At 46.6% G+C, this 24,049-nt stretch overlaps 1 protein-coding gene across 1 annotated transcript; it reads right to left on the bottom strand.

Annotated features, from left to right (window-relative positions):
• Positions 1-1,136: 1,136 nt before the first annotated feature.
• LOC137342871 (regulator of G-protein signaling rgs-2-like) lies at positions 1,137-21,950 on the bottom strand. The gene is made up of 7 exons (XM_068007046.1): positions 21,626-21,950; positions 16,550-16,662; positions 14,250-14,339; positions 12,393-12,482; positions 9,869-9,958; positions 4,550-4,784; positions 1,137-1,899 (listed from the first exon to the last, which is right to left on the bottom strand). The coding sequence occupies exons 2-7, from the start codon at positions 16,657-16,659 to the stop codon at positions 1,699-1,701; spliced, it is 816 nt and encodes a 271-aa protein (XP_067863147.1). The 5' UTR covers positions 16,660-16,662; positions 21,626-21,950; the 3' UTR covers positions 1,137-1,698.
• Positions 21,951-24,049: the final 2,099 nt, after the last annotated feature.

Raw genomic sequence — 24,049 nt, 5'->3', positions numbered from 1 at the left:
CTGTTTGAGGCTCCTACTGCAATATTGGTTTGCCCTGAGGCAGCCGGAGCCAGAAAAACCAGGTCTACGTGCGGCCTAAGTATCGGTCCCTTAAGTGTTTAAAAAGTGCTTCTCCTGACCGCACATTCAAAGAACGTGGGCCACTGTTGGCCGGCGCTTCCTCCCCGATTGCCGCCACTGCCCCCCCAGACCGCCACTGCCCCCCCCAGACCGCCACTGCCCCCCCCAGACCGCCACTGCCCCCCCCAGACCGCCACTGCCCCCCCCAGACCGCCACTGCCCCCCCCAGACCGCCACTGCCCCCCCCAGACCGCCACTGCCCCCCCCAGACCGCCACTGCCCCCCCCAGACCGCCACTGCCCCCCCCAGACCGCCACTGCCCCCCCCAGACCGCCACTGCCCCCCCCAGACCGCCACTGCCCCCCCCAGACCGCCACTGCCCCCCCCAGACCGCCACTGCCCCCCCCAGACCGCCACTGCCCCCCCCAGACCGCCACTGCCCCCCCCAGACCGCCACTGCCCCCCCCAGACCGCCACTGCCCCCCCCAGACCGCCACTGCCCCCCCCAGACCGCCACTGCCCCCCCCAGACCGCCACTGCCCCCCCAGACCGCCACTGCCCCCCCAGACCGCCACTGCCCCCCCAGACCGCCACTGCCCCCCCCAGACCGCCACTACCTCTTTTCCGCGCACACTCCCCCTCCCTGACCACCACTACCTTTCCCTCCCCCCCCCCCCCCCCCCCCAAACTTTGGTCACCGCTACCTCCTGATAGGATAATCTATTTTTAGTGATGTTGGTTGAGGGATAAATATTGGCCAGGACACCGAGGAGAACTCCCCTGCCCTTCTTTGAAATAGTGCCGTGGGATCTTTTATGTCCACGGTTTAACGTCTCAGCCGAAAGATGGCTCTCCGACAGTGCAGCACTCCCTCATGTACTGCACGGAAGTGTCAGCCTAGATTATGTGCTCAAGTCCCTGGAGTGGGGCTCCAATTATACCAAATTCGAGGCCTAAGGTTGTGCAAAAATAGCCTGAACTATAAAGAGAGCTGGCAGGATGAGTTCAAATCATCGATTATCTCCAAACAAGACTCGTCTTTGACCATTTCTACAAAATGGTTTATTAAGACACTGATTTTTTTTTTTTAACCATTTAGCCATCAGAAAACTTACTGTCCATTTGTAAATATTCAGGATCCTTTGCAGGGCATCAGAGGAAGAGTAAAACCATGAAACTGTAAACCTGAAATTAAAAGATTGAAAGTGCACAGCGAGTGAAAGAGTATCTGAAAGCGCAAGATGGGTTAATGTCTTGGGTGGTATCTTTCAGCAAGACTCAACTTTTCTAATCCCGGATTGGACCCGCACATCATGGGAATGCGAATATACTGGTTGAAATTTTGCGGGATTATGTGAGGTGTCAGAGCCTCCAATCTCCTAACGTTCCATCTATTGGTCGACCTATAGGTCACGGAGGGTTCCTGATACTTCACAGGACACAGCATAGTGCTTGTCTACGTTATACCAGTAAGGCAAGTGGTGGTCACCCTGGCAAGAAGAGCAAAAAGGGGCCCAGCGCCCAAGTGTGAGAAGGATCCCCCGCATGAGGCCTGAGAGTTTGATCCTTCATAGTCCTTTGTTGAGAAGTCTTGTGTCACCTCAGTTTTTGGTGTTTGGCACAGTGCTGGAGTGATTGTCACAGTTGAGAGTCCAGGGCATTGGCTGAGGCAGTTATGTTTTGGAGAAGTGATTTGTATATCGGTGAATTCAAGAACCTTGGGTAGGAGTCCCTTTGCATCAAAACGTAGATCTGCACCTGTGCTTCGTCAAACATGTCTGCTGTTGGCATTGCCATATTTTTGTCGATTGTCTCTCGCACACTGGCATCGATGCTGACCTAGAAAAAGAAATGAAGACATGAGTTTTTACATTGGCACTATCTTCCTATTTAAAGACGGGGTATTGCCCACAGAGACCCCCTTTAAAGAGGGGGTGGTGCTATCACAGACTCCTTTTAAAAGATCATTAAGCCTCACAAAATGGGTCTCTAAACAGTTCACCCCCCCCCCCATTCCCAATCATTACTGTTAATTTTGAAACAATGTATGAATTTAATACACTCTGATTTCCCTTTTATAATTGTCACCAACTTATGTTCATTCTTGGGACACCCCTGTTGTTTTAAGCAGTACAATTGAGCATGCTCAGTTGCAGTAACTGGGAGGTGCACCACACAATACTTCCCAGGGAAGGAAATGTTACTACCAAAAGGTCCCAGTCAATGGGCAGTTGGAGATGTTTGAGTGGTTGAGGCTTGTAAGTAGTATTATGTAGCCTTAACTCTTGAAGTGAAATTTATGAAGCAACCTGATAATTGGATCTGCTGCAGGAGAGAAGCCTTCCCCAGTAGGTGAATGTGCACCTTTCTCTTTTTACAGGGACTGATTTCTGTTGTTGAGGGTGCCAGGCAGTCAGAACTTACGGCAAAGGTCAGGTTATTAACAAGGCCGGAGCCACAGTCTTGCTTAAGTTCTGAAGCTGCTGGAGCAGGGAATGAAGAATGAAAGATCCTTGCGTCTTTCATGCTCTCAGGACATCCTAAAGCACTTCACTTGAGCTCATCCAAAACTCTGCTGCCCGTATCCTAACTCGCACCAAGTCTTGCTTAAGTTCTGAAGCTGCTGGAGCAGGGAATGAAGAATGAAAGATCCTTGCGTCTTTCACGCTCTCAGGACATCCTAAAGCACTTCACTTGAGCTCATCCAAAACTCTGCTGCCCGTATCCTAACTCGCACCAAGTCCCGTTCACCCATCACCCCTGTGCTCGCTGACCTACGTTGGCTCCCTGTCCGGGAACACCTCACACATGCACTTTCCAGTAGATCTCTTGGCTGATTACCCTTCCCCCTCCCTTTCACAAAGGCACTGAGATGAATTGAAGCCCCCTTTACCACTGCCTTTCCCGAGATCAGCTGGGGTAAGTGCCACACTAGGCTGTGTATTTACCCCACTAATACTTAATGTTCAAAGTATTAATGTCAACAATGGGGACCATGACTTTAGACCTGAGAACTGCTCCCAACCTGACCCCAGGAAAGCATACTACATGGCCGATCTCTGTGCCTAGGCTTAAAGACCCCAGGCATAAAGGGAGTGCACAAGTGAGCATACAGAAAATCCCAGGGCTGGGATGGATTAAGAGACCCTTGTAGGGAATGATAGTAGGGGCACTACAATTGGCTTCAGCACTGGAATGTAGGAACAGGAATAAGCCATTCAGCCCCTGGAGCCTGTTTCACCATTCAATTAGATCATGGCTGATCTGTATCTTAACTCCATTTACCCGCCTTGGTTTCCTAACCCTTAATACCCTCACCCAACAAAAATCTATCAATCTCAGTTTTGAAATTTTCAATTGACCCCCAGCCTCAACAGCTTTTAGGGGGAGAGTTTTCCAGATTTCCACTCCCCTTTGTGTGAAGAAACGCTTCCTGACATCACCCCTGAACGGCCTGGCTCTAATTTTAAGGTTATGCCCCCTTGTTCTGGACTCCCCCCCCCCCCCCATCAGAGGAAATAGTTTCTCCCTATCTACCCTACCAAATCCTTCAATCATCTTAAACACCTCAATTAGGTCACCCCTTAATATTCCATACTCGAGGGAATACAAGCCCAGACTGTGCAACCTGGCCTCCTAATTTAACCCTTTTAGCCCCAGCATCATTCTGGTGAAATGCCTGGGTTCCCTCTCCTGGTTGCTACCCAGTGACACCTACTGGAGCATGCCCCCCGTGTGGACATTGGGAAAGACGGCGTGCGAGCTTGCTGTGAGGCAGCCATGCTAAAGTTAGCCTCTTAATATTCACTGTCTAGACTCAAACATGAAGAATGGGCACTCAGGTGAGGTACTAGCAGGCAAAAGCACCGATGGAATTGTGCCCCAGCAAGAGTTAGCTCCTTCAGTACAGAAGGGGAGCAAATTTGGAAAAAAACGGGAGGGAGGGAGGGAGGGAGGGAGGGAGGGATAACCACGTGTCAGCTGAGGCTCGGTGATAGCATTCTTGCCTCTGAATCAGAAGATCATGGGTTCAAGCCCCACTCCAAAGAGTTTGGCACATAATCGAGGCTGACACACCAGTGCAGTACTGAGAGAGTGCTGCATTGTCGGAGGTGCCCTCTTTCAGATGACTTTAAACTGAGGCTCCATCTGCCCTCTCAGGTGGACATAAAAGATCCCACGATATTATTTTGAAGAGCAGGTGAGTTCTCCCCGGTGTCTTGGCCAATATTTATCCCTCAACCAACACCTTAAAAACCAGATTATCTGATTATTTATGATATTGCTGTTTGTGGGACCTTGCTGTGCGCAAATTGGCTGCCGTGTTTCTTGCAGTACACCAGTGACTACAATTGAAAAAGTGCTTCATTGGTTGTAGGGTGCTTTGGGACGTTCTGAGGTCATGAAAGGCACTATATAAATGCAAGTTCTTTCTTTTATTTGTGTCCTCCCCGGTGCATTCAGCCACCAGTTCACACACATCACTCACCTCCTTTGGAGACAGTATTGAGATATAGTCCAGGTATATAGATTTTGCTATTTCCGCAATGTTAGCTATGTGATCTTCCCGCTTGAGTTCCTCACAAGCAAGCCAGAAGAGAATGTTTTCGTCGCTGTGCTCGCTCTGCAAGAATTCCATTAAAATGTTCCTTCCGGTCGGATTTTTCAGGAGCTGGTGGAAGGACTGGGACCAGGCAGTGACTTCTTCCAGGCTCAGACTCCCTCTGTGAATCAAAAGGGGAGATTCCAGCTATCAGGAATGTCTCAGTTACAGGGGCTAAGTGAGGGAAGTTGGGCTGGTTTGTTCTCTTCTTGGTAAAGAAAAGTTCTCAGTCTTGTGAAAAGGGAAGTGGCATCATTTATCCAGCAATAATGTTTAGGCCGGCAAAGAATTCAAATGCTTTGGGATGTGAGTCAAAAATTGGGAAGCCAGGAGTGAGAAGGAATTGAAAAGCAAAATCTGATATAAAGACATAATGCTGGAAACTCTCAGCAGGTCAGGCAGTATCTGTGGGGAGAGAGAGATTTAGGGCTAACGTTTCCAGCCGATGACCTTTTTGTCAGGACCCTGTGAAACGTTAAACCTACCTTCCTCTCCCCGCAGATACCCCCCGACCTGCTGAGTGTTTCCAGCATTTTCCGTGAGTAAGAAGGGAAATCTGGTGGAACTTTAATTCTCCACCCCCCACAAAAAGGTAATAGTTTAGGAATACATGACTTAGGATGGTCATTGAAGCAAATGGCGTATTAGGCTCAAGAGGCAATTAAATAAACTTTGAGAGAAAAAATGGTGTTCAAAATTGGAAAGGAATTTGATAAGCTTAATTGGGGAAAAAACTCTTTCCACTGGTCAGTGACTCAGTAACTAGAGAGAATACACTTCAGATCATCACCAAAAGAACAACAGAAGAAGTTGGGAGAATTTTTTGACACAAACAGTTGGTGGGACATGGAATTCCTACCAGAGACGGTGGTGGGAGCAGAATCCATAATAGCGTTTAAAAGGGAAATGGATAAATATTTGGGGAAAAAAGATAAAATTACAAGGGTATTGGGAAAGGGTAAGGGGATGGCACTAAGAATAGCTCTTTCAGAGAGCTGTGAGGGGCTGAATGGGGAAAGGACTTGGAGAATGGTACTAAATGGCCATGAATATAAGATCGTCACTGATAAATCCAGGCTGACACTCCAGTGCAGTATGGAGGAGCACTGCACTGTCGGAGCTGCCGTCTTTCGGATGAGACATTAAACCAAGGCCCCGGCTGCCCTCTCAGGTGAACATAAAAAATCCCATGGCACTATTTCGAAGAAGAGCCAATGAGTTCTCCTGGTGTCCTGGATAAAATTTATCCCTCAACCAACAGCTGATAAATTGATGATCTGGTCATTATCACATTGCTGTGCACACATTGGCTGCTGCGTTACCTACATCACAACAGTGACTACACTTCAAAAAGTACTTTATTGGCAGTAAAGCACATTGGGAAAGGTTCTCTATGAATGCAAATCCTTTCATTTTATTCTAAACTTAATAAATAGCAAGTTCACTCATGTTTGGTAGACAAAAGTACTGGCCAGTGTGAAGCTGGGCCTTACAGACCAGGAAGCAGACAGGTTTGACCTCTGGATTACCTTTACAGTCAGAGCCTTAAAATTGGCTTCAGTACCTGTGGGCTAAGGGAGAGAGGAAAAAAATCACAAGGGTTTCCTGCTCATGATCTCAATCCAGTGACCTTTGCTGGAAAGTGCATGTGATGAGCTTAGCTATGGATGCTCTTCCACTGTTGAATATTCAAGTGCCACTTGCTATCTGGGCTCATCCATGAAGAATGGACAGTTGGGGGTGAAGTATCTGAAGGCTATTTGTGTTTACATAGAATGCACAGCACAGAAACAGGCCCTTCAGCTCCACAGGTGTTTATGCTCCACATGAGCCTCCTCCCACTTTACTTCATCTAATCCTATCAACATATCCTTCTATTTCTTTCACCCCCGAGAGTTTATCCAGCTTCCCCTTAAATGCACCTATGCTATTCACCTCAACTAGCGAGTTCCCCATTCTAACCACAACTCTGAGTAAAGAAGTTTCTCCTGAATTCCCTATTGAATTTATTAAGGACTATCTTATATTTATGGTCCCTGGTTTTGGTCTCCCCCACAAGTGGAAACATCTTCTCTACGTGCTGGTGAACCGTGTATGCCACACAGCACCTAAATCTGTCGTGAAGTTGACATGTCTCCGTGATTTAGGAGCTACCCCTGAGCAGGTAGAATCATAGAATGTTATAGCACAGAAGGAGAGGGTGCAGAGGAGATTCACCAGGATGTTACCAGGGCTGGAGCGCTTCAGCTATGAAGAGAGACTGGGAAGATTGGGTTTGTTTTCCTTGGAGCAGAGGAGGCTGAGGGGGGACATGATTGAGGTGTACAAAATTATGAGGGGCACAGATAGGATGGATACTAAGGAGCTTTTTCCCTTCGTTGAGGGTTCTATAACAAGGGGACATAGATTCAAGGTAAAAGGCGGGAGGTTTAGAGGGGATTTGAGAAAGAACTTTTTCACCCAGAGGGTGGTTGGAGTCTGGAACTCACTGCCTGAGAGGGTTGTGGGGGCAGGAACCCTCACAACATTCAAGAAGCATTTGGATGAGCACTTGAAATGCCATAGCATACAAGGCTACGGACCAAATGCTGGAATATGGGATTAGAGTAGACAGGGCTTGATGGCCGGCGTGGACACGATGGGCCGAAGGGCCTCTATCCGTGCTGTATAACTCTATGACTCTATGACTCTATGGCTCTATGAGGCCAGTTTGGCCCATCGTGCCTGTGCTGGCTCTCTGAAAGTCTCATCCCCCTGCCCTTTACCTGTAAACTTTAAACATTTTTCTTTTTCAAATATTTATCCATTTCCTCTTTAAAATCTATTTTGGAGTCTGCTTCCACCACTGTTTCGGATAGGGCTTTCCATGTCCTGCCAACCCTGTGCGTAAACATCTCCTCACCTCTCCCTTGTTGCTTTTGGTGATCATCATAAATTGATGCCCTCTAGTTACCCTCTCACTGACTTGTTAGAATAACTTTTCCTGATTTACCTCATCAAAGCCCCTCAAAATGTTGACCACCTCCTTAGTTATCTCCTCTTAACATCCTTTGTTCCAATAAAACAAGCCTCAGTTTCTCTAGTCTCTCCTCATAACTAAAGCCTCTCATCCTTGGAATCATCTTGGTAAATCTCTTCTGCACCCACTCCATGGCCTTGGCATCCTTCCTAAAGTAGGGCATCCAAAATTGGACGGAATCTTCGAACTAAGTTAACTCTTTGCTTTTGTACTCTCTGTCCCTATTTATAAAACCTAGATTCCTCTACGCTGTTGTTTTAAAAACAGCTTTATCAGCTTGTTCACACTTTTAAAGATTTTAAATGTGCTGCAAGAGGGGTGAAATTTGGACAAAGGTGAAAAGAAACTTGATTTATGTCGCACCTTTTCACATCCTTGGTTTGTCCCAAAGCTCTATTTACAAACAGCGACTTGCCTCATCAGTGCAGTCACTGTTATCTGGGCCAAAAAGCGTTCAAAATAGCAGCGCGTGCTCACTGTTCCCACTCCTTCTCTGTCAACTATTTACGCTCGGTGCATTCCAATTTCTGCAATAGGGCCTAAAACAGGTGTTAGGCCCCTCATTTACATATATTTACACCTGAAAAATGGCCCAGCCCATTATCAGGTGTCCTTGGGGTGCAGGACGTGGGTTCCAGAAATTGGCCCTCGCGCTCGTTTCACGGGGCAAAAATGGGTGCGACATGCTCCAATCTCTACCCCATTAGCACAAATCCCACTTCCACACCCTTTCCCTAGTTCCCTTTATATTCTACCTTTTCAAATATTCATCCAATTCCCTTTTAAATGACTCAATAGGGGCCACTGTCAATGGCAATTCATGGAAAAACATTCCATGCTCTACGAACTCTCTGTGGAAAAATTCTTCCAACTTCCTCCTTCGTTCTGGTGTCAATCCTGAGTCTGTGCCCTCTCATCACCCATCTGCCAATGACTGGGAACAACCTTGTACTATTTACCCTTTCAAAATATTCAAAAACCTCCTCCCGTTAACCTTCTCTGCGGCAGTGGAAGATAGTCCTGCTCCCGTGTAGCAAGTGATGCTTCTAACAGTCCCGTCTATTATGTAGACCGGATGCCATTTTGTACTATATGCAGCTTGCCTGGAAATCCTCGTATTTTGAGTACTAAAGGTGCCTCTTGACGATGGCAGGTAATGTATTTATACTTCAGCAATAGAGTTTATAGCAGACTGATTCTGCCAACAAGCAACACCTTTATCTGATATCAGTGTTAGTCGAGGGAGGAAGGGCAGCCAGGACACCAGGAGAATTGTCTACCCATCTTCCAGTAGTGTCTTTCACATCTACTTGTGGGGTTTTAGTTTCACATCTCACATAGAATTGAAAAGCAGGGAAGTTAAGTTAAACTTGTATGGAACCTTGGTTAGACCACACTTGGAGTATTGTGCACAGTTCTGGTCTCCATATTATAAAAAGACTACAGAGGCACTGGAGAAGGTGCAAAAAAGATTTACAAGGATGATACCAGAACTGAATGGTTGCATCTATCAGGAAAGACTGAACAGGCTGGGGCTCTTTTCTCTAGAAAAGAGAAGACTGAGTGGTGACCTGATAGAGATCTTTTAAGATTATGAAAGGGTTTGATAGGGTAGACGTAGAGAAGATGTTTTCACTTACAGGGGAGACCAGAACTAGGGAGGCATAAATATAAGATAGTCACTAATAAATTCAATAAGGAATTCAGGAGAAACTTCTTTACCCAGAGAGTGGTGAGCATATGGAATTCGCTACCACGAGGAGTAGTTGAGGCGAATAGCAGAGATGCATTTAAGAGGAAGCTAGATAAACACATGATGGAGAAACGAATAGAAGGATATGTTGAAAGGGTTAGATGAAGAAGGCTGGGAGGAGGCTTGTGTGGAGCATAAACACCGGCATGGAGCTGTTGGGCCGAATGGCCTGTTTCTCTGCTCTACAATCTATGTAATTCTATGTAATCTCCTCCAAGGACGGCACCTCCGACAGTGCAGCACTCCCTCAGCACTGCACTGAAGTTAGATTATGTGCTGAAGTCCTGGAGCGGGTCGTGATACTGACTTGGTGGCAAGAGTGCTACCAACTGAGTCAAACCAACACTTGATGAAATATGCAGCAATATTTAAAAGGATCAAAGATTATGTTCAAATTGAAAAGAGATCACAGCCTCAGGAGCAATTAGTTCACCTCTCTTCATGTTTCTGAAGACTTTCCAGCATGGAAATGGTGGATGCCCTTCTGCTGCAATCATCGTTATCCTCGTTCCTGACGGTTAGGCTGGAAAGTAATGTGGAGGTTTATTTTACTGAGCATAATGTCAACTTGATACACAAGCATATTTCCCACCCTCTTGCTATCTTACTCAGTCATTTCCTTATTCAACAACAATAACAACTTGCATTTAACATAGTGAAACATCCCAAGGTGCTCCACAGGAGCGATTATCAGACAAAATTTGACACCGAACCACATAAGGAGATATTAGGACAGGTGACCAAAAGCTTGGTCTAAGAGGTAAGGTTTAAGGAGCAGTCTAAAGGATGAGAGAGAAGTGGAAGGGTGGATGGGATTAGAGAGGCAGTTCCACAGCTTAGGGCCGAGACGGTTGAAGACACGGCCGCCATTGGTGGAGCGATGAAAATCAGGGATGCGCAAGAGGTCAGAATTGGAGGAGCGCAGAGATCTCATTGGTGGTTGACTTGTTTGATGTTGTTTCTTTCCTCTATAGGTTATAAAGAGTCACTTTACCAAACTTGAACCAGTACCTGCTAGTCATGAAACGGTGCCATGTTCAGCTGGCTGTGACGTTCAAAAACGATGGTAACGGGGCACAGCTTTCTACACAAACTACTTGGCAGACTCGATTTAAAAAAAAAATTATTCGTTCACAGGATGTGGGCGTCGCTGGCGAGGCCAGCTTTTATTGCCCATCCCTAATTGCCCTTGAGAAGGTGGTGGTGAGCCGCCTTCTTGAACCACTGCAGTCCGTGTGGTGACGGTTCTCCCACAGTGCTGTTAGGAAGGGAGTTCCAGGATTTTGACCCAGCGACAATGAAAGAACGGCGAAATATTTCCAAGTCGGGATGGTGTGTGACTTGGAAGGGAACGTGCAGGTGGTGTTGTTCCCATGTGCCTGCTGCTCTTGTCCTTCTAGGTGGTAGAGGTTGCGGGTTTGGGAGGTGCTGTCGAAGAAGCCTTGGCGAGTTGCTGCAGTGCATCCTGTGGATGGTGCACACTGCAGCCACAGTGCGCCGGTGGTGAAGGGAATGAATGTTTAGGGTGGTGGATGGGGTGCCAATCAAGCGGGCTGCTTTATCTTGGATGGTGTCGAGTTTCTTGAGTTTTGTTGGAGCTGCACTCATCCAGGCAAGTGGAGAGTATTCCATCACACTCCTGACTTGTGCCTTGTAGATGGTGGAAAGGCTTTGGGGAGTCAGGAGGTGAGTCACTCGCCGCAGAATACCCAGCCTCTGACCTGCTCTAGTAGCCACAGTATTTATATGGTTGGTCCAGTTAAGTTTCTGGTCAATGATTGAGAAAACTCCGTGCACTTGTTTCTCACCTCCACATTCCACCATCCCCGAGGTACATAGACCCCAATATTTTCCCTTGTGCAATACTTTCTATAAATGTGCTTCCAAGGTATTAACAGATCCGTTAACACTAATGCAGAGGAAAATACCAGGTAGTGTTTCTTGAAGGTGCCGACTCACAATGGGGTATGGTTCCACAGACACCATATGCTCTGGGTATAGGTCACTCTACATAAACAAATTAACCATGTGTGAGTATAGGTAACGAGTGCCAAGGGGCTACTTTATCGTAGCGAGGTGGGAGGGATCACGTCCAAACCCAATCCCTTCTTCACCTGATGTTGATATGTTTACACTTTCCAGGAGGGGTTATTGGACAGGGATCAGGTGCAGGAACCCTGGCTGATTTCCCCCCGCCACCCAACCCCAGCCCAGGAATGCTGAGGACAATTGTAGCAAACCAACTGCAGCCTTGGCTGAATCAAGTACCTCAGCACAGACCAGGCATCAAACCTGGGGCCTTCTACCCCGGACGCCTCCGTGCCTTTTTACCACTAGCCCATTGGGCAGCTCTCATGAGGAAGAAACAAAAAACTTGCATTTATGTAGTACCTTTCATGACCTCAGGACGTCCCAAAGAGCTTCACAACCAATGAAGTACCTTTTGAAGGGTCATCACTGTTGGAATGTAGGAAATGAGGCAGCCAATTTGTGCACAGCAAACTCCCACAAACAGCAATATGATAAAGACCAGATCATCTGTTTTAGGTGTTGGTTGAGGGATAAATATTGGCCAGGACACCGGGGAGAACTCTCCCGCCCTTCTTCGAATAGCGGCCATGGGATCATTTACATAAGAAATAGGAGCAGGAGTTGACCAATCGGCCCCTCGAGCCTGCTCCGCCATTCAATAAGATCATGGCTGGTACATCCACTTGAGAGGGTTTAAGGTCTCATCCAAAAGACGGCACCTCCGACAGTGCAGCACTCCCTCAGCACTGCACTGAAGTTGCATTATGTGCTGAAGTCCTGGAGCGGGTCGTGATACTGACTTGGTGGCAAGAGTGCTACCAACTGAGTCAAACCAACACTTGATGAAATATGCAGCAATATTTAAAAGGATCAAAGATTATGTTCAAATTGAAAAGAGATCACAGTCTCAGGAGCAATTAGTTCACCTCTCTTCATGTTTCTGAAGACTTTCCAGCATGGAAATGGTGGATGCCCTTCTGCTGCAATCATCGTTATCCTCGTTCCTGACGGTTAGGCTGGAAAGTAATGTGGAGGTTTATTTTACTGAGCATAATGTCAACTTGATACACAAGCATATTTCCCACCCTCTCGCTATCTTACTCAGTCATTTCCTTATTCAACAACAATAACAACTTGCATTTAACATAGTGAAACATCCCAAGGTGCTCCACAGGAGCGATTATCAAACAAAATTTGACATCGAACCTCATAAGGAGATATTAGGACAGGTGACCAAAAGCTTGGTCTAAGAGGTAAGGTTTAACGAGCGTCTCAAAGGAGGAGAGAGAAGTGGAAGGGTGGATGGGATTAGAGAGGCAGTTCCAAAGCTTAGGGCCGAGACGGTTGAAGACACGGCCGCCAATGGTGGAGCGATGAAAATCGGGAATGCGCAAGAGGTCAGAATTGGAGGAGCCCAGAGATCTCATTGGTGGTTGGCTTGTTTGAGGTTTTTTTTTTCCTCTATAGGTTATAAAGAGTCACTTTACCAAACTTGAGCCAATACCTGCTACTCATGGAACAGTGCCATGTTCAGCTGGCTGTGACATTCAAAAAAGATGGTAACGGGGCACAGCTTTCTACACAAACTACTTGGCAGACTCGATTGAGAAAACTCCTTGCACTTGTTTCTCACCTCCACATTCCACCATCCCCGAGGTACATAGACCCCAATATTTTCCCTTGTGCAATACTTTCAATAAATGTGCTTCCAAGGTATTAACAGATCCGTTAACACTAATGCACAGAGGAAAATACCAGGTAGTGTTTCTTGAAGGTGCTGACTCACAATGGGGTATGGTTCCACAGACACCATATGCTCTGGGTTTAGGTCACTCTACATAAACAAATTAACCATGTGTGAGTATAGGTAACGAGTGCCAAGGGGCTACTTTATCGTAGCGAGGTGGGAGGGATCACAGCCAAACCCAATCCTGTCTTCACCTGATGTTGATATGTTTACACTTTCCAGGAGGGGTTATTGGACAGGGATCAGGTGCAGGAACCCTGGCTGATTTCCACCTGCCCCCAACCCCAGCCCAGGAATGCTGAGGACACTTGTAGCAAAACAACTGCAGCCTTGGCTGAATCAAGTACCTCAGCACAGACCAGGCATCAAACCTGGGGCCTTCTACCCCGGACGCCTCCGTGCCTTTTTACCACTAGCCCATTGGGCAGCTCTCATAAGGAAGAAACAAAAAACTTGCATTTATGTAGTACCTTTCATGACCTCAGGACGTCCCAAAGAGCTTCACAACCAATGAAGTACCTTTTGAAGGGTCATCACTGTTGGAATGTAGGAAATGAGGCAGCCAATTTGTGCACAGCAAACTCGCACAAACAGCAATATGATAAAGACCAGATCATCTGTTTTAGGTGTTGGTTGAGGGATAAATATTGGCCAGGACACCGGGGAGAACTCTCCCGCCCTTCTTCGAATAGCGGCCATGGGATCATTTACATAAGAAATAGGAGCAGGAGTTGACCAATCGGCCCCTCGAGCCTGCTCCGCCATTCAATAAGATCATGGCTGGTACATCCACCTGAGAGGGTTTAAGGTCTCATCCAAAAGACGGCACCTCCGACAGTGCAGCACTCCCTCAGCACTGCACTGAAGTTGCATTATGTGCTGAAGTCCTGGAGCGGGTCGTGATACTGACTTGGTGGCAAGAGTGCTACCAACTGAGTCAAACCAACACTTGATGAAATATGCAACAATATTTAAAAGGATCAAAGATTATGTTCAAATTGAAAAGAGATCACAGTCTCAGGAGCAATTAGTTCACCTCTCTTCATGTTTCTGAAGACTTTCCAGCATGGAAATGGTGGATGCCCTTCTGCTGCAATCATCGTTATCCTCGTTCCTGACGGTTAGGCTGGAAAGTAATGTGGAGGTTTATTTTACTGAGCATAATGTCAACTTGATACACAAGCATATTTCCCACCCTCTCGCTATCTTACTCAGTCATTTCCTTATTCAACAACAATAACAACTTGCATTTAACATAGTGAAACATCCCAAGGTGCTCCACAGGAGCGATTATCAAACAAAATTTGACACCGAACCTCATAAGGAGATATTAGGACAGGTGACCAAAAGCTTGGTCTAAGAGGTAAGGTTTAAGGAGCGTCTCAAAGGAGGAGAGAGAAGTGGAAGGGTGGATGGGATTAGAGAGGCAGTTCCACAGCTTAGGGCCTAGATGGTTGAAGACACGGCCGCCATTGGTGGAGCGATGAAAATCAGGGATGCGCAAGAGGTCAGAATTGGAGGAGCGCAGAGATCTCATTGGTGGTTGGCTTGTTTGATGTTGTTTTTTTCCTCTCTTTGGTTATAAAGGGTCACTTTACCAAACTTGAGCCAATACCTGCTACTCATGAAACAGTGCCATGTTCAGCTGGCTGTGACGTTCAAAAAAGATGGTAACGGGGCACAGCTTTCTACACAAACTACTTGGCAGACTCAATTGAGAAAACTCCTTGCACTTGTTTTTCACCTCCACATTCCACCATCCCCGAGGTACATATGAGAATCCCTACGTGGTCAGTTTTCGGTAAAATATTAAAATGCCTACGTGGCAAAGAAGCAGAATGCAAAATGGTTGGAAAGGGTTAATTAGTTAGTAACTGAGATTGGTACAGGTGGCCTGGCCTCCTGCTGGGCCATATGTTTGCGTAGTCAGCAGGTTTGCATTGTCTTATCAATGTAGAGTCTTTGATGTGATTCAAGGACTGGTCTGAATGTCTCCATGTTTATGGAAGATCAATATAGGTAACGAGCTTAGCCAAAGTTGAAAGACATTCCAGGTTGGGAGATAAGGAACAGAAGGAACAGGGAAGAACATTCCAAGTTGGAAGGAGAGGAAGTATCCCCTTTGATGTCTAACAGCAGCATGATCAGCACATGGACGATTTATGATTGGCTGGCAATAATGTAACCTCGCATGGCAACCTATGTCTGGCTTATGATTGGTGTTGACCCTCGTTAAGTATGTTCCAACCCCTATTCATCTGTATAAAAACGTGTGGATTTCTGTATGTTTCTTGTTCTTGGTCTGCCAGCATAGAGGGACTCTATCACATAGACCCCAATATTTTCCCTTGTGCAATACTTTCTATAAATGTGCTTCCAAGGTATTAACAGATCCGTTAACACTAATGCACAGAGGAAAATACCAGGTAGTGTTTCTTGAAGGTGCTGACTCACAATGGGGTATGGTTCCACAGACACCATATGCTCTGGGTATAGGTCATTCTACATAAACAAATTAACCATGTGTGAGTATAGGTAACGAGTGCCAAGGGGCTACTTTATCGTAGCGAGGTGGGAGGGATCACGTCCAAACCCAATCCCGTCTTCACCTGATGTTGATATGTTTACACTTTCCAGGAGGGGTTATTGGACAGGGATCAGGTGCAGGAACCCTGGCTGATTTCCCCCCGCCACCCAACCCCAGCCCAGGAATGCTGAGGACACTTGTAGCAAAACAACTGCAGCCTTGGCTGAATCAAGTACCTCAGCACAGACCAGGCATCAAACCTGGGGCCTTCTACCCCGGACGCCTCCGTGCCTTTTTACCACTAGCCCATTGGGCAGCTCTCATAAGGAAGAAACAAAAAACTTGCATTTATGTAGTACCTTTCATGACCTCAGGACGTCCCAAAGAGCTTCACAACCAATGAAGTACCTTTTGAAGGGTCATCACTGTTGGAATGTAGGAAATGAGGCAGCCAATTTGTGCACAGCAAACTCCCACAAACAGCAAAATGATAAAGACCAGATCATCTGTTTTAGGTGTTGGTTGAGGGATAAATATTGGCCAGGACACCGGGGAAAACTCTCCCGCCCTTCTTCGAATAGTGGCCATGGGATCTTTTACATCCACCTGAGAGGTTTTAAGGTCTCATCCAAAAAGACGGCACCTCCGACAGTGCAGCGCTCCCTCAGGACTGGCACTGGGAGTGTCGGCCTGGAATTTGTGCTCAAGTCTCTGGAGCGGGACCGAGGGGCTCTTTTAACATCTGGCACACGTAATTCATCTCCTGACTTTTACGAAAAAGTATTTCTATTACAATTTCACTTCTGTACCAGGTGCAGAAGCAGCAGGTGTTTGGGCCTCTCCAGCACAAGCGAGGGGACCTGGAAGCACTGTCCATGCGTGACAACCGTCTTCTGATCTGTGCTCGGTCAGACGCCATAGCCTGGGAAAGACAAGATAAAAGAGGTTTTCTACCTTGTGGACAGTGGTAGGCTACTCTTGGCACCAAAGTAGCGATAATAACCCAAATTGTCGAGTTTAATGAGCATCCCAGAGCTGCAGCATTATACACACTTCTCCGGTTCATAGAACCATCGAATGGTTACAGCACAGAAGGAGGCCATTCGGCCCATCGAACCCGTGCTGGCTCTTTGTAAGAGCAATCCAGTTAGTCCCATTCTCCCGCTCTTTCCCCATAGCCCTGCAAATTTTTTCCCTTCATGTATTTATCCAATTCCTTTTTGAAAGCCACGACTGAATCTGCTTCCACCGCCCTTTCAGGCAGCGCATTCCAGATCATAACCACTCGCTGCGTGAAAAAGTTTTTCCTCATGTCACCTTTTGTTCTTTTGCCAATCACCTTAAATCTGTGTCCTCTGGATCTCGACCCTCTGGGTAGAATCATAGAAAGGTTACAGCACGGAAGGAGGCCATTCGGCCCATCGAGTCTGCGCCGGCTCTATGCAAGAGCAATCCAGCTAGTCCCACTCACCCGCCCTATCCCCGTGGCCCTGCGAATTTTTTACTTTCAAGTACTTATCCTGTTCCCTTTTGATGGCCACGATTGAATCTGCCTCCACCACCCCCTCGGGCAATGCATTCCAGATCCTAACCACTCGCTGTGTAAAAAAAGTTTTTCCTCATGTCACCTTTGGTTCTTTTGCCAATCACCTTAAATCTATGCCTGCTGGTTCTTGACCCTTCCGCCAATGGGAACAGTTTCTCTCTACGGTTGAGAAAGGCATGGATGTTAGGGAACTTGGGGAAATAAATAGTGATGTCTTGAGGAGTGTACATATTACAGAGAGGGAGGTGCTGGAAGTCTTAACGCGCATCAAGGTAGATAAATCTCCGGGACCTGATGAAATGTATCCCAGGACGTTATGGGAGGTTAGGGAGGAAATTGCGGGTCCCCTAGCAGAGATATTTGAATCATCCACCGCTACAGGTGAGGTGCCTGAAGATTGGAGGGTAGCAAATGTTGTGCCTTTGTTTAAGAAGGGCGGCAGGGAAAAGCCTGGGAACTACAGACCAGTGAGCCTGACATCTGTAGTGGGTAAGTTGTTAGAGGGTATTCTGAGGGACAGAATCTACAGGCATTTGGAGAGGCAGGGACTAATTAGGAACAGTCAGCATGGTTTTGTGAGAGGAAAATCATGTCTCACGAATTTGATTGAGTTTTTTGAAGGGGTAACCAAGAAGATAGATGAGGGCTGTGCAGTAGACGTGGTCTACATGGACTTCAGCAAAGCATTTGACAAGGTACCGCATGGTAGGTTGTTACATAAGGTTAAATCTCATGGGATCCAAGGTGAGGTAGCCAATTGGATACAAAATTGGCTTGACGACAGAAGACAGAGGGTGGTTGTCGAGGGTTGTTTTTCAAACTGGATGCCTGTGTCCAGCGGTGTGCCTCAGGGATCGGTGCTGGGTCCGCTGTTATTTGTTATTTATATTAATGATTTGGATGAGAATTTAGGAGGCATGGTTAGTAAGTTTGCAGATGACACCAAGATTGGTGGCATTGTGGACAGTGAAGAAGGTTATCTAGGATTGCAACGGGATCTTGATAAATTGGGCCAGTGGGCCGATGAATGGCAGATGGAGTTTAATTTAGATAAATGTGAGGTGATGCATTTTGGTAGATCGAATCGGGCCAGGACCTACTCCGTTAATGGTAGGGCGTTGGGGAGAGTTATAGAACAAAGAGATCTAGGAGTACAGATTCATAGCTCCTTGAAAGTGGAGTCACAGGTGGATAGGGTGGTGAAGAAGGCATTCAGCATGCTTGGTTTCATTGGTCAGAACATTGAATGCAGGAGTTGGGATGTCTTGTTGAAGTTGTACAGGGCATTGGTGAGGCCACACTTGGAGTACTGTGTACAGTTCTGGTCACCCTATTATAGAAAGGATATTATTAAACTAGAAAGAGTGCAGAAAAGATTTACTAGGATGCTACCGGGACTTGATGGTTTGACTTACAGGGAGAGGTTAGACAGACTGGGACTTTATTCCCTGGAGAGTAGGAGGTTAAGGGGTGATCTTATAGAAGTCTATAAAATAATGAGGGGCATAGATAAGGTCGATAGTCAAAATCTTTTCCCAAAGGTAGGGGAGTCTATAACGAGGGGGCACAGATTTAAGGTGAGAGGGGAGAGATACAAAAGGATCCAGAGGGGCAATTTTTTCACTCAAAGGGTGGTGAGTGTCTGGAACGAGCTGCCAGAGGCAGTAGTAGAGGCGGGTACAATTTTGTCTTTTAAAAAGCATTTGGACAGTTACATGGGGAAGATGGGTATCGAGGGATATGGGCCAAGTGCAGGCAATTGGGACTAGCTTAGTGGTATAAACTGGGCGACATGGACATGTTGGGCCGAAGGGCCTGTTTCCATGTTGTAACTTCTATGATTCTATGATTCTATGATCTACTCTGTCTAGACCCTCCATGATTTTGAATACCTCGGTCAAATCTCCTCGCAACCGTCTCTGTTCCAAGGAGAACAACCCCAGCTTTTCCAGTCTATCCACGTAACTAAAGTCCCTCATCCCTGGAATCATTCTAGTAAATAAAGTTTTGTTAGTAATTCGCATAAGTTGCCTATTTTGTATCAGTCCCGTCCCTGAGTAAAGGTACTGGCTCTTCCTGGACTACGATTCAATGGGGTCCGTTGCCCTCTGGTACTTCCCCCACGTGGCCATCCTCCATTGACAGCAAGTGATGGCAATTATTTGACTGGAAGGGGGGGGGGAGGGGGGGGGTCATTACAGCAGAGCTTTATGAAACATTCACACATGCATCCTTTCTAGTCCGGGCCATTGGATGGGGTGTCAGGTAGGGTTGCCAACCCTCCAGGATTGCCCTGGAGTCTCCAGGAATTAAGGATGAATCTCCTGGACACGGCTGCAAGCAAATACCCGGGAGAAAAATTATAGGGACATTAAATGAATTGTACATTGTTTTAACTTTCTTTGAACACTTTTGTTTATTAGTTATAAAAATATCGGAGATGGCCGGTTGGGGGGGGGGGTGTAGGAATGGGAGGCTGTTTGACCGGGCGGAGTGGTTGGAGGTGGGAGGTCATGTGATGAAACCTCCAGGGATACAGCCAAACAGAGTTGGCAACCCTGTGGTCAGGAGTGAAACCTTTGACTGGCTTTTCTCCTCCCCAGCTGGAGCTGAGATTCGCATATAGCTTGGGATCTTCCTGGTTTCGTGCCTCGACACCATGTCAGGCTGTGCATTTAGCCACTGAGCCACCAGCAGGCATTACCCTGTTGAAGGTGAGACAGAGAAACAGTCGATCTGATGGATTGGGCTGGCACTGTCCCACTTGATGATTGCCAGTACAGCAAGCTCCTGATGACAGTCGTGGTCTCAGCAGGAGCAGCATGTTGTAAACCATGGGCTGCCCACTGGAGAAATGGAAATTTGCAAGTCACCCTGGGCCACAATCGTGCAAAATGAGTACGTTCACATTATAATTGGCGCATTGGTACGAAGTGATTTTACTTTATCCCAATTCTGACGTTACTATGTAACTGCAGCCGGTGAGGGGAGAGTGTAACTCCACTTCTCTTCAGAGTAAATTCGGGGCTCAACATCCAATTTACACTCCACACAGGTTTAGTGTCAGTGCAAAGCCAGAGTCGCTTCGCATTGACATTAAACTTGTAGTTGAATGCATCATTAGTGGCCCTATTTGGCCAACGAGTCAATCACATACATCATTATGAGGGGTTTTGATAGAGTACATAGGGAGAAAGAATTTTAAACTGGCAGGAGGGTCGGTAACCAGAGGATACAGATTTAAAGTAATTGACAAAAGAACCAGAGGGGAGATGAGGAGAATTTTTTTATGCAGCGAGTTGTTATGATCTGGAATTCACTGCCTGAAAGGGCGGTGGAAGCAGATTCAACAATAACTTTCAAAAGGGAATTGGGTAAATACTTGAAGGAGAAAAATTGGATAGCTCTTTCAAAGAGCTGGCATAAGCACGATGGGCTGAATGGCCTCCTTCTGTGCTGTATGACTTTACGATTCTCTGATCATTAAGAAACAAAGCCAATAAAGGCAGGAAATTTTAAAAAATTCATTCTTGGGATGTGGGCGTCGCTGGCGAGGCCGGCATTTATTGCCCATCCCTAATTGCCCTTGAGAAGGTGGTGGTGAGCCGCCGCCTTGAACCGCTGCAGTCCGTGTGGTGAAGATTCTCCCACTGTGCTATTAGATCAGGAGTTCCAGGATTTTGACCCAGCGACGATGAAGGAACGGCGATATATTTCCAAGTCGGGATGGTGTGTGACTTGGAGGGGAATTTGGAAGTGATGGTGTTTGTTCCCATGCACCTGCTGCCCTTGTCCTTCTGGGTGGTAGAGGTCACAGATTTGGGAGGTGCTGTCGAAGAAGCTTCAGCGAGTTGCTGCAGGAAGACTGCTACAGAGTTTAAGAATTACATCACTATGTTTAGGTCTATGCTATAGTTGGCAAATAGCCAGTAAAATAATTCAACAAAATTGAACATTGAATGCTATATGCAGTTTATGAGGAACAGCAGGCACTGAATACAAGAACAATAACTTGCGCCTTTAACACAGTAAAACGTCCCGAGGCGCTTCACAAGAGCGATTATCAGACAAAATCTGATGCTGAGCCAAAAAAGGAGATATTGGGACGGGTGACCAAAAGCTTGGTCAAAGAGGTAGGTTTTTAAGGAGCGCCTTAAAGGAGGAGAGAGAGGTAGAGAGGCGGAGAGATTTAGGGAGGGAATTCCAGAGCTTAGGGCCCAGGCAGCCGAAGGCACAGCTGCCAATGGTGGGGCAAATCGGAAATCGGCAAGAGGCCAGAATTGGAGGAGCGCAGAGTTCTCGAAGGGTTGTAGGGCCGGAGGAGAAGAGAATACTCAACTGATGATGGACATCAAAGGGCAGCAGACTCTCCTTTCCGATAGCTGACTCTTCTCTGAAGGCCGCCTTCACACGATAAAGCTGCCTTGAGGTCTGATTATTACAGTTGAACAGTCATAAGTTGCTGCCAGAACCACAAGGAAAGCTTCGTAACACGTTCAAACTGAAACACTTCTTCAATCAGAGTCCATGTTCGGGTCTGAGTTGATTTGGTTTGAAGAAAGCATTTGAATTATTCCCAAATTAATGTCCACAACAGTCTTGAACGGGATGGCTAGACTGCAAAGCAACTTATAATCCCTTCCCTTGTTGCACATAGCTTGATGTTTTGTGGAACTGCTCGCTGCATATTCATAAAAGTTTACTCAACAGGAAATGTTACAGTGCAATGTAGTTTAACCAACTACCTACAGGATATTGCACAGGTCACATTCATACTCTTTGTGAGAAGCTTGCAATAACATTCCCATGGGTAGCACTGTTCCCACGGCACAGTAACCCATTTGTAACATGCTCTGAACGCTTGTTTAAAATTGGCAATGCGTTCTTCAAACTTATGGAGAATTCAACCAATAACTGCAAGAAATACACCCAAGTCAAGTGCTATAATGGCTGTAGCCCTGTGTATTCTTTGGCAAAATATACCCCTGTTATTTTAAGTTCCGATGTGTCTTTTTAGCCTCCTTTATGATCAAACAAATGGTTTTCTCTCACACACAATTTCCACCTCCCACTTTCTTCCCTCCTCCCCTTATGAAGCCTGGCTCACGCACGGGTATAGTACCATCGGGTTGGCAGTTCCCTGGTGCCTTGCCTAAGTGGCCATTCTTCATAAATAAACTTAGACCATAACTAGCGGCTGCAAGTACAGTCATATAGTCAGTAACGGAAATACAGTCATATAGTCAGTAACGGAAGTACAGTCAAATGGTCAGTAATGGAAGTACAGTCATTATAGACAGTAATGGAAGTACAGTCGTATAGTCAGTAACGGAATTAGGAACATAGGAACATAGGAACAGGAGTAGGCCATTCAGCCCCTCGTGCCTGCTCCGCCATTTGATAAGATCATGGCTGATCTGTGATCTAACTCCATATACCTGCCTTTGGCTCATATCCCTTAATACCTTTGGTTGCCAAAAAGCTATCTATCTCACATTTAAATTTAGCAATTGAGCTAGTATCAATTGCCGTTTGCGGAAGAGAGTTCCAAACTTCTACAACCTTTTGTGTGTAGAAATGTTTTCTAATCTCGCTCCTGAAATGTCTGGCACTAATTTTTAGACTGTGCCCCCACTCCTAAAATCCCCAACCAGCGGAAATAGTTTCTCTCTATCCAACCTATCTGTTCCCCTTAATATCTTATAAACTTCGATCAGATCACCCCTTAACCTTCGAAACTCCAGAGAATACAACCCCAATTTGTGTAATCTCTCCTTGTAACTTAACCCTTGAAGTCCGGGTATCATTCGAGTAAACCTACGCTGCACTCCCTCCAAGGCCAATATGTCCTTCCGAAGAAATTAGTCATATGGTCAGTAATGGAAGTACAGTCATATAGTCAGTAACGGAAGTACAGTCATATAGGAAGTTCCAACATTGTCCAGTTCCCCTCACTAACGTGGTTTTGGCTCTAACTAATGCCAACTGTTGCACTAAGCCCATGTTCAGTGGAGCTACCCCAAAGGCATTGATATATATGTTTGGGTTGTGAGTCGGCATGTATAAGTACGGGTCTGTACACTCACTGTCCAGCTCACACATGAGAGACAGACTCTTAGGTGAGAAATTGCAGGGCTCATGGACCTTGTGGAACTGAACCCCAGCAATGGCCGGCAGGAGGGGGGTAACTTGAATAAACGCACAAAAAATATAAATCGGCCAAACATTGTTTTTCCATTCAGGTCGATCTCAATCTGAAAGCATAGCACATTAGTGCTCAAACACAACCTGAATGTGCCCCTTAGTGTAAAAGAAAATAAAGAAAGACTTGCATTTATCTATTTTTTTTTATTCATTCATGGGATGTGGGCATCACTGGCAAGGCCAGCATTTATTGCCCATCCCTAATTGCCCTTGAGAAGGTGGTGGTGAGCCACCGCCTTGAACCGCTGCAGTCCGTGTGGTGAAGGTTCTCCCACAGTGCTGTTAGGAAGGGAGTTCCAGGATTTTGACCCAGCGACGATGAAGGAACGGCGATATATTTCCAAGTCGGGATGGTGTGTGACTTGGAGGGGAACGTGCAGGTGGTGTTGTTCCCATGTGCCTGCTGCCCTTGTCCTTCTAGGTGGTAGAGGTCGCGCGTTTGGGAGGTGCTGTCGAAGAAGCCTTGGCGAGTTGCTGCAGTGCATCCTGTGGATGGTACACACTGCGGCCACAGTGCGCCGGTGGTGAAGGGAGTGAATGTTTAGGGTGGTGGATGGGG

This window comes from Heptranchias perlo, chromosome 26 (assembly GCF_035084215.1).
Source record: "Heptranchias perlo isolate sHepPer1 chromosome 26, sHepPer1.hap1, whole genome shotgun sequence".
Classification (NCBI taxonomy): domain Eukaryota; kingdom Metazoa; phylum Chordata; class Chondrichthyes; order Hexanchiformes; family Hexanchidae; genus Heptranchias; species Heptranchias perlo.
This window is presented reverse-complemented; position numbering and strand designations above follow the sequence as displayed.